The 20425-nt window shown below is 38.4% G+C and overlaps 1 protein-coding gene across 4 annotated transcripts; it reads right to left on the minus strand.

Moving 5' to 3' along the window:
• Positions 1–885: 885 nt before the first annotated feature.
• On the minus strand, positions 886–16329 carry lats1 (large tumor suppressor kinase 1). 4 transcript variants are annotated; one of them, XM_051104495.1, is made up of 8 exons: positions 16179–16329; positions 15026–15460; positions 13998–14148; positions 10337–11742; positions 7354–7936; positions 6719–6901; positions 5668–5774; positions 886–2781 (listed from the first exon to the last, which is right to left on the minus strand). In XM_051104495.1, exons 2-8 carry the CDS (start codon positions 15377–15379, stop codon positions 2281–2283), a joined length of 3285 nt encoding a protein of 1094 aa, XP_050960452.1. In that variant the 5' UTR covers positions 15380–15460; positions 16179–16329; the 3' UTR covers positions 886–2280. The 4 variants fall into 4 exon arrangements, with proteins under 4 accessions (XP_050960452.1, XP_050960451.1, XP_050960453.1 ...); XM_051104494.1 differs by having other exon boundaries at positions 15026–15467; XM_051104496.1 differs by lacking the exons at positions 886–2781; positions 5668–5774; positions 6719–6901 and adding an exon at positions 10074–10178 and having other exon boundaries at positions 7802–7936; positions 15026–15467.
• Positions 16330–20425: the final 4096 nt, after the last annotated feature.

A 20425-nucleotide genomic window follows, 5' to 3' on the forward strand; every position in this document is an offset into this window, starting at 1 on the left:
CATGATACACTCTTAAAAATAAAGCTACTTCACGATTCCATAGAAGTACCTTTTTTGTCTAAATGGTTCCAAAAAAAATCTGAAGAAACTTCCTGTTTCACAAAAGGTTCTTTGTGGCAAAAGAAGGTTCTTCAGATTATAAAAAGGTAAGAAAGAGATGGTTCTTTAAAGAACCTTTGACTGAATGTTTTTTTGTGGAACCAAAAATGGTTCTTCTATGGCATCACTGTGAAGAATCTTTTAAAGCACCTTTATTTTTAAGAGCATATATGCTGAAGTATAATGGTAAAACCATCTAGTTAATCCTGGCATCCAGTTTACCCCTTTATTTATAAATTACTAAGTGGTACATTTGTCAGTTTTTGGATGTCTGAAGGACTACTTAGGTATTATATTAGACTATATTTGATCTATACATCATCATCAAATAAATATCCTTTCCACTGATGTAAGGTTTGTTAGGATAGGACAATATTTAGCCAAGATACAACTATTTGAAAATCTGGAATCTGAGGGTGCAAAAAAATTGAAAAAATCAGCTTTAAAGTTGTCTAAATGAAGTTCTTAGTAATGCATATTACTAATCGAAATCTAAGTTTGATATATTTACAGTAGGAAATTGACAAAATAGCTTCATGGAACATGATCTTTACTTAATATCCTAATGAATTTTGACCCATACAATGTATTGTTGGCTATTGCAACAAATGCACCCGTGCTACTTATGACTGGTGGGTCACATATTATGGCAGGTGACCGTAAACAATTGTACATAGTAGCTTTAACAATAACAAATATATTTGCTAATGTGTCCTGCATTAATAAAGAACCTGCTTATATGATCTCACCATAATTTGCAACACAAACACTAGACGCTGAAGTATGTGGTTTGTGCTTAAGACCTTTTATTTATCACCACCCCATCCTTTCTCCCATTCAAGCCAAATTTACACTCAAAGTAGATACAGATGTTTTTCCTGGGAATAAGACCACCAGTTTAATCAAAGAAAAGGAGTTCCTTATTACATTATGAGATGCACAGGATATTAGAGAGATTTCAGAAAAATAAAATAACAAAACAATGACACCAGGAGATCGTTCTTGCAGAAAAACAGAAGGCTTTGGTAGTGACACAGCAAGACCTCTTCCTAACAAGGAGAGAAACCAGAGCAAGGGATCTCAAATGTGTTTCGCTCAGGATCTGTAGTGATATGTAATGTAGAATGTGTTTTGACATCACATCCTGTAGAACAAGCCCATGATTCCTTTCCTAAACCTTTAGGACTAAGAACAGGGATTAGAGTACAAATTTACACTGCATAACTTAAAATATATACAATTTTTGTGTGTATAAATAAAAAAAATACACAGAGCAACCATTTACAATGTTTTTTCTTGGGAAGTTGTATAACGAACGGTCAGCGTACATGATGATCTCCCTCATAGTTTTGGTGGAAGAAAGTATAAAATCAAAGTCCCTGTGCAGTCTAGTGCCCTGTGCCGCTCAGAATGAGAAACAAATCCACACAATCATAAATAAAGACATCATTTCAGGAAGAAAATACTCAACTCGTTTCAGCTACCATTAAAAAAGTCTTTAAATAAATTAAAGAGGAGTAAAAATACAGAGATCCACTGCATCATTAGATTCTCGGTTGTTTAAAAGGCACCAGACAAGTGCGTCCTGAACGAAAAATAATAAATACAGCACAAAGTGTCAAGGCAGACTCAACCAGTCACCACCAGAGATGGAAGAGAGAAAACATACACACGAACATATAAAAACACCTCACACACTCTCAGCCTACACAGGTCCGTCTCATGAAAATATGCCCCGATGTTACCCAAAAATCAAAAGAATAAAGAAATGATATTTTGGATAACCATTTTAAAATTGTTGCCATGCTCATATGAATTAAACACATCCCTGTTACATCCAAATGTTGCACTTTTGAATTTGTCATGTTCATAGTTTTAAATGGCATTTTGCATTACTGCAATACATCTAATTACAAATAACTATAGTGCAAAGTCATGCACTATTTCTTCACATCAGCATAAAGGCAGCGAACGCAAATACTATCACAATGCATAATTATTAATTATTATGTAAAATATTTGTTTACATTACAGTAATGAGAAATTGAGGTTTGAAAGGAGCTTGTCATGAAAATGCTGATATGGTACTACATTACAGGCTTGCCTATGCTCATGCAAAATATAATTTCTGGTTGGTTTCTTTTGATTTCCGGGTTAGTTTCCACCCCACAGGCATTCACACTAAACATACACTAAATCCCGCCCCTGTTCTGGCCCCAACCCCTTCGACGGGTTGACCGGCTCGTCGTCCTCCCCATCATAATCCTCGCACTCGATGGGCTTGGGATAGCTGTACGGGTGGCCGTTATCGTCGAAGAAGCGGCGGAAGGTGAACTCGTAGAAGGCGTGCTCCGGGTGCTTACCGTTCTTGAACCAGCGGTTGAGCGTGTCATTGTGGTTGCCGTCAGCATCGTCGCTCCAGAGTTTGTCAGGGTCAACGGGGTCAAAGTTGGAGGTGTCAGTGCAGTGTGTAATTTTGGGGATGTAAGGTGCATGGTGCTGCTGCCGCAGATCTGTGGAGAAGTCGATGCTTTTGAAGAATGGATGGGCTTTAATCTCATCAGCTCCATTTTTCCCGAGCCGGTCTTCTGGGCCACGGCAGAGCTTCAGGATCAGGTCGGTAGCTTCTGGACTCAGCTTGGCCTGGAAGGGGATGTGTAGAGACGTCTGCCAGTTTATCACCTGTGATGGACACAAATGCACAGCAAGATGAATTAACTCTGTGTGCACCCATGCAAACACACAGCTGATTAAAGCATAAAAACAATCTTGGTGAGAAATTAACCAGTGTATTTTAGCACAGCTGGAACACTATAGTGATCAATCAGCATTTAAGATTTAGCATTCCAAACTATCCACTGTAGCATCTGTTGATTTACTTGTTTACAGTGTGAACTCTACTTGTTAACGCTGCATATGTGTTACAACATAAGCTCAAACATTAGGGATGCACAATATTGGATTTTTGCTGATATTTTTCAACTCATCTTGGCCAATAGCCGATATGTTTCCTTTTGTTTGGAAACAACACCAAGTCTCTCCTGTGTGGAAATTACAAGCAAATTATTTTAATTTTGGTAATTATATAATTATATAAACAATAAGTTCTTTTACCTTATCATTTTTATTTCAAGTTCATTTCTCATGAACCAGCTAATTAGGATCTGAAGGAGCACTTGATAATTACAGACAGGTGTGTTTGATTAGGGTTGGAACTAAACTCTGCAGGAAGGTCGATCTCCAGGAACAGGGTTGGGTACCCCTGGACTAAAGCAAAAAAGTTCTAAAAATTCTGAAAAACTTTTAGAGCTCATAATTTGTATAGAATGAACATAACACACATAAATGAATAAATCAGTAAATATAAAAATGTTATTAAAATAAATACACATATACACACACACACACACACACACACACATATATACATAAATAAATAAATATACGTATGTATGTATGTATGTATTATATATATAAAATAATTTACAAGTGTCATGTTTTTTCTTACTCATGTAAGCCAGAGATGGACAACTTCGGTTCTGGAGGGCCCCTGTCCTCTGAGTCCTCTGGAGGGCCCCTGAGTTTAGCTTCAACCTTAATCAAACACACCTGCCTGTAGCTTTCAAGTGATCTTGCAGACATTGATTAGCTTGTTCAAATGTGATTGATTAGGGCTGGAATTAAACTCTGCAGGACAGTGGCCCTCCAGGCCCGAAGCTGCCCATCCCTGATGTAAGCTATAGCTTCTGACCTTTAAATAAAAACATACTCCTAATTTAATGACATCAATTACTGCTTTATTTAATCGGAAGCACAGTCTAAATATTATTGTGTATTTTACTTTCATTTTATTAGAAGTAGGCCAACAGTGCCCCCTATGGAATTAAAGGAGAGCTCCACTTCACAAATAATTTACTCACCCCCTTGTCATCCAAGATGTTCATGTCTTTCTGTCTTAAGTCATAAAGAAATTGTTTTTTGAGGAAAACATTTCAGGATTTTTCTCCATATAATGGACTTCACTGGTGTCCCGATTTTAAACTACCAAAATGTAGTTTAAATGCAGCTTCAAAGGGCTCTAAATGATCCCAGCTGAGGAAAAAGGGTGTTATTTAGTGAAACGATGTGTCATTTTTTTCGAAAAATAAAAATTTGTATACTTTTTAAACACAAAAGCTCATGTAGCACAGGCTCTGGGATGCGTGTTCACGATGCTACGAATTAAGTGATGTCGTTCTTAAACAATTCTTTCATTTTGAACGAATCTTCGATGTGACTCCAGAAGAACGAGTCGCCTCGGGGAGTGATTCGTTCAGTCGTGCATGCGCAACATCCTATTAGGTTCTGTACTGGAATTAGTTCACCTGTTTCGAGTCTTCAGGTTTTTCGAGTCTTCTGGTTTTTCGATTCGTTCGTTCATCTTATGGGGCTGTCACTTGATTAACGAACAACTCGAACCCGAAAACTTGTCAGATAAGAGGTGAGGTGAGACTAAAGACCCAGGTAAACAATGAATTAATCTTTTCCGTTTCTTATAGCATTACAGTTTTGTCTTGTTTTATATTTTGCTAAAATGAATGAAATGACCCAAAAAAATAATTGTTTATTTTGCTGAACGAGACTCAAAGGTCAGAGTCGGTAAAATCATCCGAATTTCCCATCACTACTACGAATCACAAGTGTTCATCATCTGTGTACTGAGTATAGCGAAAAACTACATCTTATTTTCTCCTACAACTTGAGAGGAGGACACTGTTGTACCTGTTTGTTTGCAAACAGCGTTTACAAACTTACTTGCACTTTCTTAGTCTTTGCACGTTCGCTTCTTTCTGTAGTTCCGCCTATGCTCCACGTGACCTTTCAACATGATTCAATAGTACATGAACACGCATCCAAGAACCTGTGCTATACGAGCTTTTGTGCTTAAAAAGTATACAAAAAAAATGTATTTTCTGAAAAGTTTCGCTAGATAAGACCCTTCTTCCTTGGCTGTGATTGTTTAGAGCCCTTTGAAGCTGCATTTAAACTACAATGAAGTCCATTATATGGAGAAAAATCCTGAAATGTTTCCTTAAAAACCATTATTTCTTCAAGACTGAAGACAGAAAAACATGAACATCTTGGATGACAAGGGGGTGAGTAAATTATTTGTGAATTGTTGTTCTGGAAGTGGACTTCTCTTTTAAAACTCCTTACCAGCATTAGGGTCCGGGGCAGGCTGCTGCTGCTGCCACTGCATGTGCTAATACTGTTTACTGCACACCGAACGCATCATTCTGTACATGCATTCTCAGTTTAAATGCAGTGATCCAAAACAGTGAATCTAAACACCATTCAGGCAAAATTTAGCTTCAAGAATGAGCCACACTGCTTACGTCATCTAAACACTAGCACCCACTAAGCATGTGAGTTAACTTATTCCTCTGATCTGCAAGACATATTGGCATAATTTTTCATATCGCGCTGATGCCGATATTTACATTTAAAGCCATTATCGGCGATTCTGACATGGGTCCGGTAACATCGTTCATCCCTACCAAACACATATCCACCGACATATATTCTCACCTTCATTTGGGTCTCAAGAGGAGTCGTTGCCAGAAAAGGAGGCTGACCGACTACCATCTCATAAAGGATAACACCCACACTCCACCAATCACAGAGCTGCGTGTAACCTAGGATTTAAAAAAAAAAAGTAAACAAACAGATGAAACAAATCATATCACTTTAAAGGGTCATGAGATCTCAAATGAACAACGTGACTCGGAAACTAGTTCAAAACTTGATAAATCATAACAATAGTATGGGCACCACTATTATAAATCAATGAAACAGTCTGTATAGCAAGCCTTTAGCAAAAATGAACAGAATTCCTGTTTTAAGTGTATGTAAGCAATTAAATCAGTTACTGGATCTGATCACAGGAATTTAAAATAATGCAACTGATTTTCATCCAACTGCAAATCTAAGTGCAAAAGTGAACATGAGAGTGGTTTCTGCACAAAACACTATGGTACATTTTAATTTACTTATGAGTACATCACAGTCCACATCTGGAAAAGTGTGTTTAAGCTTTATCTTGACACATCTACTCTAGTCATCCAAACACGAATCAGCACTGTTTAGATACACATATTACATCTTCACCAAAGTAAGTATATCTACACAAATAACAGCACTGATAGAACACATTATCACAATAATCATAAGACCAAATATAAAATATAAAAAGAATGGGCTGAAGTATAACTATGACTTCATTCTTCCTGCCGAAGTATATAAAGTATATAAACTGGAATTTGTTCAGAGCTCACAGTGCTCATATCAGAGATCATTTTGTTGTTTGATATTGTCTTTTATTTTCTGACTAGAGATGAATAGCCCAGAAATACTCATTTGTTTACTTTTCGACCTATGAAAACCAAGATGCAATGACCATGATGACTCGCAAACTTCTCGTTCTGAGTTATACTGAAGACAGAAAGTCATTTATGTGTTTCATGTACTATTCCTTACATGAAATGTGTATTTTTATTATTTTAAAAAAATATGTAACTATATGAAAAGTATTTGAATGAATTAGTAGGTATTAGTACCCGCTGACACGTGTAGGCCATACCTGTGCGCAGCAAAACCTCAGGTGCGATGTAATTGGGAGTGCCCACCAACGAGTGTGCCAAGCAGCGCTGATGTTGTCTAGCGGCTCTCCGCTCCAGTGGCTTTAGTCGGTCTCCACAGCGACAGTTAGCACTATCCTCCCACTCCTTACTGAAGTCCATACTGTCCTGACGCACATGATCACCTGACAAGACACAGATACAGGAAGTTCAACACCTTAGACTATGTGAACTAAAGTCCTTTATCAATTCTCCAATATGTTTTATTCAACAATACATTCAGGATCCATAAATATTAACATAGTCACTATGTGATAGTGAAAAGAGACAATTTGGTTAGAATGGAGTCAGACCTGAATGTGATTTTGCAGTGGTTTGTAGACAACTATTCCCCACCGCAACTCACTTTTGAAGAAGCTTTTTGACCAGGACATGGAGTTTCCTCTTACATCTCAGTGGTGACATTTCTTTTTTCAAATCTTAAATTTTTTGCTATTTTAATATATTTGTAAACTTCATATAATGCGTTTAACTTACTGCATTAACTACTGGAAAGTAGCTATTTGGCTTTAATAGCACAAAACAATCAGGTCAATTTTTCAAAAATATGTTTTGGTCTTTGAGTCGTTAGGCTCACCGCTTTGGTAGTATTTGGAGTCGTGAGTCCATCGGAAGCCAGTGCACAGGCCAAAGTCTGTCAGTTTGATGTGTCCATCACGATCAATTAGGATGTTGTCAGGTTTGATGTCTCGATGGATGAAACCCATTTTGTGCACGCTTTCCACAGCACATGTGAGCTCAGCGATGTAAAACTGAGCCAAGTCCTCTTGAAAAATGCCCATTCTGATCAAGAGACTCATCATGTCCCCACCAGGGATGTAGTCCATGACAAAATACAAGTTATCTTTATCCTGAAAAGAGTAGTACAACCGGACGACCCACTCGTTATCAGCCTCAGCGAGAATATCCCGCTCAGCTTTCACATGAGCCACCTGGTTCCTTAACAGGACATCTTTTTTACGGAGGGTCTTCATGGCATACAGCGCACCAGTGTCCACTTTCCGAGCCAAACACACTTCTCCAAACGCCCCGATTCCCAAAGTCTTGATCTTCTCGAACATGGATTTGTCCATTTTGGCACGCTTGAGGCGGATGTAGTTGGATTCTTTCTGGCACAGCATCATGCGCATCTGCTCCTGTGCATCACTTGAAAGTCCCACCTGAACACACAACACATGTTGAAATACCAACCCTCACAAAACAGATACTTAGATATAAGTGCAAGCAAACTCACTCACACAACACACAAAGACACAGATTAAATTAACATACACACTATTCAATCATGTAATATTCACAACTTTGGCAGGCAGCATTCAGCACTGAAAAACAGCAATGCATGCAATGCACAGGGTTTCCTACAGTGATTTAAAATGATCAGTATTAAGTTACATCTTGTTACATCTTCTCTGGCACAACCTTAACCTGAAATCTTGCTCACTGAAATCGGGCTGTATTTTACTGCAACGGTATGACCATAACCCTAAGTAGCCAGTAGCCAAGTAGCCAGACAGCACTGGACCTTAATCACAGTAACAACAATAAAATGTAAGGTGTGAGGGGGGTTTGCATGAAATACTCACCCACAGAATATTTAAAATTTAGGTTATCATGTTAAATTATGTTCATTTTTTGTCAAAACTAATACTTAGCTACCAGTAAAAGTGTAGTACTTCGCTCCATTCTTACACATCACTACCCCACACACAACAATCAGCACAGAAAATGTGAAAAGAGAGGATATATCCCACACAGGCATAGATGAGAAGTTGTCAGAGCTGCATGAAACCCTTAAGATTGTAGCTCCGTTCTAAAACCTAGTAAGTTGCTTTGCAGTATACTGTCTAGATAGTTAGCTTTCTCAAACATCACAGGACTTCATAAGCGACCAATCTGAAATGCTCTCTGTAGGTGTCAATTGACCATATTTCTTCCTTGTTTTAGACAAGCCAGCTCAGTATTTCCGGTTAACTGTACTGTATCGTAATAGGAGTGTCCTTTGCTTGTTTTCTATACATAATTCATTCACAATACATAAAAAAAAGTTTTGTTTGTCTAAGAGGACCAAACATCCATGTATACCGTTTCAAGAATGACAAACGCGAGTGTAAAAACTTAAGTGAGTAAATCCGCTAAATATGCGCGAGTCATTGCTATGATTGAAAGTAATAACTGTACGGAACATCTGACAAGCCGATGTCAAAAATAGAGTTGTGCATTAAATGATTCAGACTAAATTCAGAGTAACAAGTTTGTGTTGGTTGAATATAGGCTATTTTGTAGCTTTTACAGTTCAAGATATTGTAGATATTAAATGAAATCTAAAACATTTCAATTTAATTCATATTGAATGCATTATTTAATTCTTATACATTAATATTTAACTTATTTAAATTTGTAGTGAACTATATAAAATTATTTAAATAATTCACTATTATAGGCTGTTTGTGCCTTATTTTAATGACTTTCTGCACTTGCTATACTATATAGTTCAGTGCGGTAAAAGTACTAAAATTTATTATACTAGTAATTTTATAATAAATCAAAGAAAGCAAGACTAGGCAAGAAAAGGTAAGTTATTGATTATCAAGAATACTATTAAGATGTCGTTGAAGAGAAGCATCGCTAGCTAGCTAACGTAAGCCTAAACAGTTATGATAGTTTTAGCTGTCAGCATTTAAATGTACAACTAAGTGTCTATGTACTCTCCTGGGATTACCAGGCTCAGCATTTAAATTATATGTTGTTAATTATTTACGATGTTGCAATTATTATTTTTCTCAGTTTCTGATAAGAATGAGGCAGGTGAGGAGTCTCAAGAGTCTCCACCTATATATAGCACACATAAAAGGAGCTTCACCGGAAGTTTACAAGCTGGCTTATCATTATGCGGAAGTTCTAAAGAACACTCCATGCATATGGTCAATTCTGTTCATCGTACAAATTGCACTCATTACGTAATGGGCAGAGAAGCCGTGCTGCTAACCTAACAACACAACATTCTGATTAGCATTAAAAAAAAAAAAAAACAGAACATGCATAATTATTAGATTAAAATGTACTGAATTAATAATCTAACTCAAAGTCATCACACTGCATTCTGGAACTGCATTCTCTGCCACAGACACCTTTTAGCCAAAGAGGTATTTTGCAGTATGTCATGACAGCCTTTGCAACATAAATACACCTATGATGCCTTAAAATGTTGTTTAGGTAGGCAGCTCAATAGGCTTTAGAACAGAGCTCATTAGAATATTCGAGGAACATACACATGCTGTCCAGCTGACAGGGTCTTACTTTACCACTTCTGAGTGAAGTCTACTCCAGAAGAAACCTTTAAACTATGAAAACCAGTTGATCACTCAAAGAAAAGAAAGTAGGCTTACGGAGGAGATCCACAGACTGAAAGATATGAAAGACAGACAAGAGAATGGAGAATAAAAGAGCAGAAAAGAATAAATGGAAGAAAGTTGGGAAAAGTTAAAAGTCAACAGAAACAGCTAAGCAGAGGAGCACAGAATATTGTGAGAGGAAGTGTCAGTGAAGAAATGCATGCTAACCCGCTGCATCTCGCTCTCCAACTGCTTCTTCCTTCGAATCCTCTGCTGGTGATTCTTCAGGATGTTCTCCACATGCTGTTCCATAAAGAACTTAAAAGCCTGCGGGGAGTACATAGGAACTCTGCTTTCCCCCTTGCGCTCCTCGTCGCGTTTCCAACGCCGCACGGGCACGGGAGATGTCGTGATCTGTTTCTTCTCACGTTCCTCAGAGCCCTCAGCACGCTCGCTGGAGCAGGTACTGTCAGTGTCATTGTCGTTGTCCATGCCATCCTCCTCTTTGCTGCTAGGTCTCAGGCCAGGGTTGGGGTCGTACCCTGGTGGAGGCGGCTGTTGTAGCAGGTGTTTAGGATAAGGAGGGGGTGGGCCTTGATAGCTAGGGACTTCGGGAGCAACCATGGGGGCAGACGGTTCTTGATAAGCAGTGGGCGGAGGTGGCTGCTGCATCCAAGGTGGGTGTGAAGGGGCCACTGCGGTGTGCAGCTCTGGCTTCTGCACACGCATACTTTTTACAGGCTGCAAAATGGGGGCCTGTGTAATGGTGGTGACGGTAGTGCCAGAAGGTTGAGAGCTGGGCACTGATGAGCACTGGCGTCCACTGGGTTGGGCATTGGTGAACGAGTTGGAGCGTCCTGGTACGCTGTGGGGCCATGACGAAGGAACGTCCTGATTGGTGCTGTGGCCGGGGGAAGTCTGAGGTTGCTGCACAGGAGGTCTGACCTGGGGTAGTACCCCAAGGTTGTACATATCAAGGTTGTGGCTATTGCGGTTGGGCACCAGCATGCTTGGGGGAAGGTTGGCTCCATTTGAGGGTGCTGCAAGAGCACTGGATTGCATCTGCTGGGCTGTGGGGCTCTGTCTGTTAGTCTGGTGCATGGGATACGGAGGTGGTGGAGGCTGCCGGCCACTGCTATTAAGGCCCACATACTCACTTTGTATGTTGCCGTTCTGAGGCCAGGATGGAGGAAAGGTAAACTTGTTGCCCCCGGAGTTTTGCATGATGATGGGTTGCCGACCCACAGGCACTGGACTGATCCCTCGCTGCGCCTGAGACGGAGGGTTTATATAGCCGTCGGGTCGGGACCCCTGAGGCACAGGAGAGATCCGAGGCACCAGGTAATCCAAGTTCCCAGAATACCGCTTGGTTGAGGGATTGGAGTCCCACGAGGAGGGAGGAGGAGTGATGCTACGTACCTGCCGTGGAAGGGGGGGGTTCACTCGTTGACCGCTGGCTGCAGCAGCAAGAGTTTGAGGAAAGGTAGCAGGCCGCGAGAGGTCGCTTTGAGGTCCAGGGCTACTGGGACGGTAATTCATGCCATCAGTCATTAGAGCACTGTGTCGCTGTGGGGCCAGAGATTCCTTTGAACCCTTCCAGCTTTGGCGCCGCAACAATGGCATTTGGGATGGACCTAAAGTGGAAACATCCATACATCAACAACAGGAACCTGAACAGAATATTACAAGTCCTGTTAACAAACCTGTTTATTCAGATTCCCTTTAGGGGAAAAAAACCCTCAAATTAAGCTTTACAGGGAACAGAGTACATTGCTGTAAAATTAAAGGTTAAAGTTAAGAAGCCGAAATTATTAAATTCAATTGCAATTTCCTTTTTAGATCAAATATTCAACACTCGAATACTAAGCTGTATACAAATATTTCAATTGTAGCAAGCAGCATTTATATTTAAGGATATTACTATGTTTCATTTTAAAGGCGGCTGTCATAAAACTGTTTTCACAGGGTTCCTACACATTTTCATATCAAATGAAACTCAAATTTCCAAACCTCTCAGTAGTTTTTCAGATCATATTTAATATAAATGGTTCAAAGAGCATTATTTTCAGCTTATATTTGGTATACATAAGTATAGTATAGTAGGTACACTGTAAATATTTTTATTGAATATATATATATATATATATATATATATATATAAATAAAATATTGGATATTTTTTTATTGATTTTGTCGAAGTGACAACATACAGAGCCCCTAAAATAACAAATAATTAAAATAATAATAATAATAATAATAATAATAATAATAATAATAAAAAGGCACAAAATACAGACTTTTACATGCACATAAGAAATATTTTTGTACCCTCAAGAAACTATTCACATGCGCATGGAATTTTTTTGCATGCTTACGCATTACAGTTTCAAGTTTTATATAGCCTGTTTCCTTTTGTGTATCACTGCCATCTTACTATGAATAAACTGTGAGCATGGATGCATATGAATTAACAGAGATCCGCTTGCTCAGAAACTGGCTTTTCTTATAGTAGTACCTCTAACATCAAGGCCTAAATGTTCAATTTAACACATCCTCTGTTGCAGTGAACAAACCATGACACAAACTGGGCTGACGGCAAAAAATTTGTGAAGTTTAAGGGTCTATAAAAAAGACTGGTACTGTTAAAAAAGTGTTTAAAATTTGGATTTCGTTAGGGAAAAATGCCATATTTCAAGGCCTTAGGTCTCTTTATTGCATAGTAACTACAAAAGTCTGGAAACACAATTTTTTCCATACTCTGCTTTCTTTTTTCCATACTTTTCCAGACCTGGAAAATACTTGAATAAAATTCCATTCTTTTCCAAACCCTGTTGGAACCCTGTTTTCATGACATTTATTTAAACACACATTAATAAGACATCAGAAACAGGTTAAGTAAAAACGTAATGAATATGTAATACAGGGCATATATTTAGGCAAATGTCCATCACCACAGTTTTTTTTTTTTTAACAAGCTATGGACACCGAATGTAAATACAGTATGTGACGTGTTTTACTGACATCTACCCTAGTCTGAAACACTGATCAAGATATTACAGCATTTCAATAACTTGTTATTGAACTGTATCTTCCAACATTCCTTCTGATGTTCTTTCATGTGTATTTTGGGCTGTAACTACTAGCAAAGAGGAAGAGATTCTCCTTTTACCTTCTGGCACATTTCTTTGTGTCACATAATTACTATGCTTCATACTGTTCTTTTCAAGAAATATCTGCTGATGTTAATGCTGATGCAATTAAGTTAGTTCTGAGTTAATGATAACACAGTATTCTCAGTCCCCCTTCTGGAACTCAACAGCTATGTTCAGAATAGCATTTATTAAATTTTAGCATGCCTGGAATACTAAAATAACATACTAAAGTTGGCAAAGTGACAGCGCACAGAGTACTTCATTCTACAATACAATGCACTCAACGTTTCATTACCATGTGATACCAAGGAAAACCAGTCATGATCTTTTTTCGGACACATTTTTGATCAAACAATTTTAATAAAATATTAGATCATTGGCTAAAGAAAGAAAAAACTAATTGTTCTGAAGACAAAGGAGATTTGCACACATTCACACATACCTACTACAGATTTAATATTTCTACCTAGAAGCAGTGCAAGAAGAAAAAAATCTGGGTTGTTTAAAAGACTAATCAAGTAGCCAGATGTTTAAGACATCTCTGTGTGATAAGGCTCTGTGTGAATAGGGTCAGATGCACCACACAACAACCAAACTACAAAACTATTATTGTCTGACCCCCATAATGTCTTGTTGTTACCCTAAACAATTTCAGTAATTCATAACTAAATATTATGTTGCTATCAAAATTAATGAATATATCAAATTATAGAAGTGGCTCTTAGTGGTATACCTACCTGCTTGTTTTATGGCCGTGCTGACAGGTCGAGCTGCAGCGGCTGTTATCTGCTCCCTGGCAGGCTCCTGGAAGTTCATCCTACTGATGTACTCTATGGCTGCCTCCACACTGTGACTGTTCGTCTGCTTCAGAGCACGAACCACCATATCCTGTACAAATACACACATGCATGTATTAATATATGTAGAATCAATAGAATATGTTAGCACTCATTAAAAGCAAAAGGTTAAAAACATGCAGAGCTGCTAACAGACCATAAGCTCACGAAAATTTCATTTGCATTTGTGTGATACTGTTTTATCATTTTATGGCTTTCTGGAACACCTGCCAGTGATTGGTCAATGGCATTCTGTGGTCTGTGATATTTGTGCATAATGGAAACTGTATGATTGACGGCTGTCTCAGGCAATCGATTTCCTACAGTTATAGCTGTGCTAGTTTCACCTCACCTCATATCACTGCACACGCTCATGTCACAAAACAAAACAGTCCACACTCAATATTGTATGTCCTCCCACTATTAGTTATTTGGCAAGCAAGTTGCAACTATGTACAAATTGGGATAATGTTCAGACAGTCGCTTCACATTAAGTCCTGATCACCCTGACTGGGTTTCTGAATACACATTATCCTTTACAAAAGCATTCTCAGTTCAGCAATTTATATAATAAAATTAAATAAACCTGGAAAGTTGACATAATAATTAGCCCATTTGTCTGCCTGTGTAACCAAAGTAGGAGACCAAAATCAGAGCAGAGTAATTAATCTTATTCGAGGGGAAAGAAAACTAAATGTGTTAATCACACCCACAGTGTTAGTGAGCATCTGAGTGACAAGTTTAGCTTGCTTCTTCCAGAGCTGGTCTGGCAACATACCATTTCTGTCATTCCTCAAATAAGCAAAATTATAAAGTGACAGTACAGAACATTCCCGACACATATGATTGATATGACACATTAGGGGGAAAGAGTATACAAACTTCTCTCAATATGTTCAGCTCCGACCAAATATAGCAAGGTCCATTACCTCATCAAAGCCAGCATCCTGCAGCTCTTGCTGCATGTGTCTGTTGATATCTGCAGTGTGTCCACTGGAGGTAGTTTCATTAGCAAAGGGCATGAGTGATCTGCGGATCTCCTGCAGTGCTCTGTGATGGTGAGGGTTCCTGGGGTTGTTGCTGCGCCCTTGTTGTCTGGCATCATCCGGCTGTCCCTTCCCAACGCTCACGTCGGTTTTGGAAGCATCTGGCGGCCGGGAGAGGTTCCGCAAGCTCTCTCGGATCTCCTGCAGCATTTGTTGGCTATTGCCGCCATAGTTGCTCGCAGGGAACGTCTGGGGTCGCATTTGTCTGTATCCCTCGGGTTTCTCTCCCCTCTTCATGTGAGAACATATGTTAAGTGCCAAGGCGATGAAGACACTGCTGGGTGGAAGAGTGAAACTGTCTGGATTTCAATGTTTCACCTGCACACTAGAGAATGTCAGTGCATCAGTAAACATGCAGGAGGGAACTCAGAAACATTGTTATAAACATAAATACAACTTAAACTGCATACTTAAAACTTGCAACAGCTACAGTGTGATCATTAAAAAAAAAAAAAATAATAATAATAATTAAGAACTGTGCTCTTTTTTTTTTACATGCGATTCTTCATTAGATTTGACTATTTTTTTAGTGATGTTGATAGTTCAAGTCTATAAAACAGCATTTAGATAAAACAGCATGCCTTTTGTGGTAGGTCTAGATATGACTTTCTAAAACTCACTAGACCACAAATATTAAAAACTTAATAAAAAGGTTGTGACAAAAAATAGGTTATATTAATTAATCTCTAGGCTAGTTACTGCCTACCTAGACAGCACATAGTCAGAAACGCTTCAAGTTCCTAGAATGGCCAAAAGTGCTGTCTAGGTAGGCATCTCTATAGGTTTTGAAACACAATCGTAGTGTCCAATTGATTCACGCACTGCTAACTCAGTCATACATGAAACTGCTGAAGAGTGCAGAAGTGTTGCCACATAAAGCCCTTAAAAAACTTTAAACCTTATTCCTACTGTATAGTGACCATTTTAAAGATGATAAATCATTAATGAATCGGTACAACAGGTGACTGAGGCCTAAAGCTGAGGCGATAGCATAGTGCTATCATACACCGAATAAAAACTAATTACATTCACTTACCATTTAATAACGGTGAGACATCGTGTTCGTACATGTATAGACCCCTGCGAGCTTTTAAATCACGAATACCTCCTCTGCTGTGTCTGACAGATACATGTATTTGTTGACGGACCGTCTGCTTCTCTTTGGTATTTACTGTCGTCTTGAGTTTTACAACGGCTGTCATGCGCGTCACAAAAGCCCGGATGTTGTGACACGCCCTCTTCGAGAGCTCCTCCCACAGAGGAACCCCTCATGAGAGCAGTGGCCCTTCTGTGTCAATGCAAGTCAGTGGAACAGATGCGTGAACTGCTTTTGTATGAACACAGTTTGTTACGTAATACATTGACCTCTTAACCATGGTTCGTGTTCAACGTGTTTTCTATAACATATTCATTTTAGAGTAAGCTATATTTGGAGTTTACTACAAAAATAGATATTTTAAATGCTAACACTTTTTTTCTCTCTCTGTAAATGGTGCCATTTATGACTGTGTGTGCTCTTCTTATTTCCCACATTATGGGGACCAACTGTCCTCACAGTCACAACGATAGTGACACCAGTTGATTTTTGGTCCCTATGAGGGAACAAGCTTATAAATCATACAGAGTGAAGCTTTTTGAAAATCTAAAAATACAGAAAGTTTTGTGTGAGTGGTAGGTTTAGGGTATGGGGAAATAAAATACAGTTTGTACAGTACAAAAACCATTCTGTTCTATTTCATTATATTGATCACCAAATACAGGATTTTCAATGCCCTATTCAAGTTTTTTAAAGATTCCTAAATTTATAGTCACATTATTAAAAAGTAGCACTAGTTGTTCATCAATAATATTGTGGTAATTCTTGGTGTGGTCTTATGCTTATGAAGCCTGCATTTATTTGATCAAAAATACAGAAAAAAAAAACAATAATACTGCAAAATGTTATTACAATATAAAATAATGTTTTTTATTTTAATAAACTTAAAAATATAATTTATTCCTGTCATGCAAAGCTGAATTTTCATCAGCTGTTACTCCAGTCTTAAGTCCTTCAGAAATCATTCTAATATGCTGATTTATTATAAGTGCTGGAAACAGTTGTGTTGCTTAATATTTTTTGGAACCTTAAACTCATTATGAAATAAATATTTTTCTCTAGTTCACATTGGTCACAATTATTGGCAACCAATTATTGCAAAGTCCTTTTCCCAGAATTTTCTCCTATAAACCCTGGTGAGTTTGGAGAACACCTAACAAGAGATCAGAGACCATTCCCTCATACAGAATCTCTCCAGATCAAATTCCCAGTTCCATGTTGGTTCTTCTCCTCTTCAGTTCACCCCACACATTTTCTAAAGGGTTAAGGTCAGGGAACTGGGACGGCCATGAAGCTAATTTTATCCTCAGTGACACATTTTTGTGTTTGTTTTGGATCCTTGTCCTGATGAAATATCTAAACACAGCCTATTATAAGATTTCTAACATTGGCAATCAAATTTAGATTTTTTTTTTTTTATCTCTTAGTATTTGATATAATCCATGATGCCAGGTATCTAAACAAAATGTCTTCGATCTGTGGCAGAAAAATAGGCCCAGAACATTAAAGATTCAGCAGTTTATTTGAATGGGGCACTTTTTATCCTTGTTTGCAACAAATCCATTTTGAGTGTTTTTTGCTGAAAAGCTCTTTTTTTTTAGTTTCATTTGACCATAGAAGCCAGTCCCGTTTGAAGTTCTAGTCGTATCTGACAACTAAATATGCTGGAGTTTGTTTTTGGATGAGCGAGCAGGATTTCTCTTGAAACCCTCCTAAACAACATGTGGTGATGTAGGGGCTACTTGAATTTTTTTTTAGACTTTCTGGCCCCAAGACTCAACTAATCTCTGCAATTCTCCAGCTGTAATTCTTGGAGAGTGTTTGACCACGCAAAGTCTCCTCCTCACCATATAGACACACGTCCTCTTCTAGGCAGATTTGTAACATCTTTAGTTGATTAGAACTTCTTAATGCCCTGATGGTGGAAATGGGGATTTTTACTGCTTTAGCTCTTTTCTTACAGCCACTTTCTATTTTGTGAAGCTCAACAATCTTGTTCTGCGCATCAGAACTGTGTTCTTTGGTTTTACTCCTTGTGATGGATGATTAAGGGAAATTGTCCTTTGTGTTCTTCATATTTAAAGTGATGGCTGGACAGTTTCATGCTCCTAGCTCCACCCTGGTGTGCTAAAAAAATGTAAATATAAATAGGAATATATTTCAGAGATATTTTACTCATAAGAATTTCTAAAGGTACCAATAATTGTGACCTATGTGAAGTAGAGAAAAACATTTATTTCATAATAAGCAGCTTCACAGAAGACAATAGTGACATTATTTATCTTGAGTCATTTCAGTGTTGATTCAGTTCAGTTCAATAACAGTGTTGAGGTTGCAAAATTTGTCAATTATGAAACAAATCTGTAAAGCAGCTCTGCAGAAGACAATAGTGTCATTATTCAGCTCAGTTTACTTCAGTGTCCTTTTTGGTAAACTCACACAGTCCATCCATGCCTATTGATTTCCCAACCCGCATAAGCACTGTGAATGACAACGTGAATATTCCACCCGTCAGGAACTCTGCTTCAGTGTTCTTAATTGATAGAGTCAGTGCACTCAAATACATTTAATAGTATTACTGAATTATAATTAATAATACTGTGTTAATGCGTAAATGGGATGCTCAGCCATTGAGTCATGAGGATTCAGATTACTGGAATGCAGTCCATCATTGGTGTGACTAAAACTTACAAATGTCTGCTCCAACACCTCTTTTGGTAACACTTTATTTTGATGGTCCCCTTTAGACATTCTACCGATTGTACTATAGAATAGTTAATATCTACTGACACTTTATTTGATTGGCTCCCAACTGACATTCTACTGACAGTAACTCTAAGTAACCCTAAACCTAACCCTAAACTAACAGTCTATTAACACTCTACTAATACTCATAATGAGAGTTAGGCGACATGTAGTTGCAAAAATACTTATATTCAACTGAATTTTTAAAGGGGACTAACAAAATTAAGTGTAACCCTTCTTCTGGCCAGGGTTCACTACTTTTGAGTTGCCAAAAAAAAGAAAAAGGTTTAAATAAAACTGATCAAGATTCAAATTTCCTGTCTAAAATCTCTCAAAATACACTGAAAGCTCTAGGGGTGTCTCATGTGGTGTCCAGCACCTATCATCCCAAATTGCAGGGTGCTTTAGAGTGCTGGCATCAGACATTAAAATGTACTTTGAGAAAAGATGATTAGAATGAGGGAGTCCCATTAGTGTAATTTGCTGTTTGCTAGGCTAGACAGGAGTCGCTTGGTTTTAGGTCTTCCATCTTTCGTACCTTAATGGGCAGGTATTGAATGACAAATTTCTTGCTACATGTCTGCCTGAGAAACCTGTTTTTTTATGTTTTTGTGAATGAAATGTACTGTTGCAAAGTAAGCACTTTATCTCTTACAGGAAAAAACAAAGGGCTTTGTTAAATGCAACTGTACACAACTTCATTCTGGGAGAAAAGAGTTTTAGCGTTGCTCCCTTTCACATCCATCAGACATGAAAGTGGCTGCTATCCTTCTACCCTTGTACTCCGTGTACACCACGAGGGGGTAGATGCAATGGTTTTTAGGGATGGCCCTAAAGTTGTTTTTAATTGGGCTTATGGGGGGTTCACTGAACATCTGTCAGAAATCTGTGTCCAAGAGTAATGTGACCAGTTTAGCGCAAAAGTCTGGGGTGTGTTTGGACTGCGTTAAAGTTTCAACATATTGAAAATGTAATATTTTTCACTATCCTTGCAGAACGAGGTAGGAAAATCTGTGGATCCACCTACATCTCCTCCCACATGATTTGTGAGTCATCCTGTAGCTGCACAAGCACATCCATCATTAGCTAGTGGCACGTAAGAGCAGCAAGGATCTCCACAAAGTGTACCTAACACACCAGAACTTCACGAGGCCTCCAGAAGTGAACTGGGTAAGTTATCTCCCCAAGATGTTTTGTCGAGTAATTTAAACTGGGTTTAACCACCAAGTCCTTGCAAGCCTCCTATTTCAGCTCCTAGACCAGGTAGCTACTTTAAACATTTCATGTTTCTGTGGGCACCAATGAGGATGTGGGGTATTGCTCTGAAATATGCATTAGGAAGTGCACCATTCAGAAATCATCACTAAATTGGAGGAAGTCACTGAAATTGTTTCCAGATATGTCTTATTAGGAGAAGACTATCCTCACTGCAGTAAATATAT

The sequence above is a fragment of the Labeo rohita genome, unplaced genomic scaffold (genome assembly GCF_022985175.1).
Source record: "Labeo rohita strain BAU-BD-2019 unplaced genomic scaffold, IGBB_LRoh.1.0 scaffold_73, whole genome shotgun sequence".
NCBI lineage: Eukaryota > Metazoa > Chordata > Actinopteri > Cypriniformes > Cyprinidae > Labeo > Labeo rohita.

Coding starts and splice junctions, on each gene's coding strand:
- lats1 (XM_051104495.1), bottom strand. CDS start 15,379: ATGAAGAGGGGAGAGAAACCCGAGGGATACAGACAAATGCGACCCCAG. Junction 6,902..7,353: donor CTCCAAATACTACCAAAGCG/GTGAGCCTAACG, acceptor GTGTCTTGTCAG/GTGATCATGTGCGTCAGGAC. Junction 2,782..5,667: donor CTCTTGAGACCCAAATGAAG/GTGAGAATATAT, acceptor TGTCCATCACAG/GTGATAAACTGGCAGACGTC.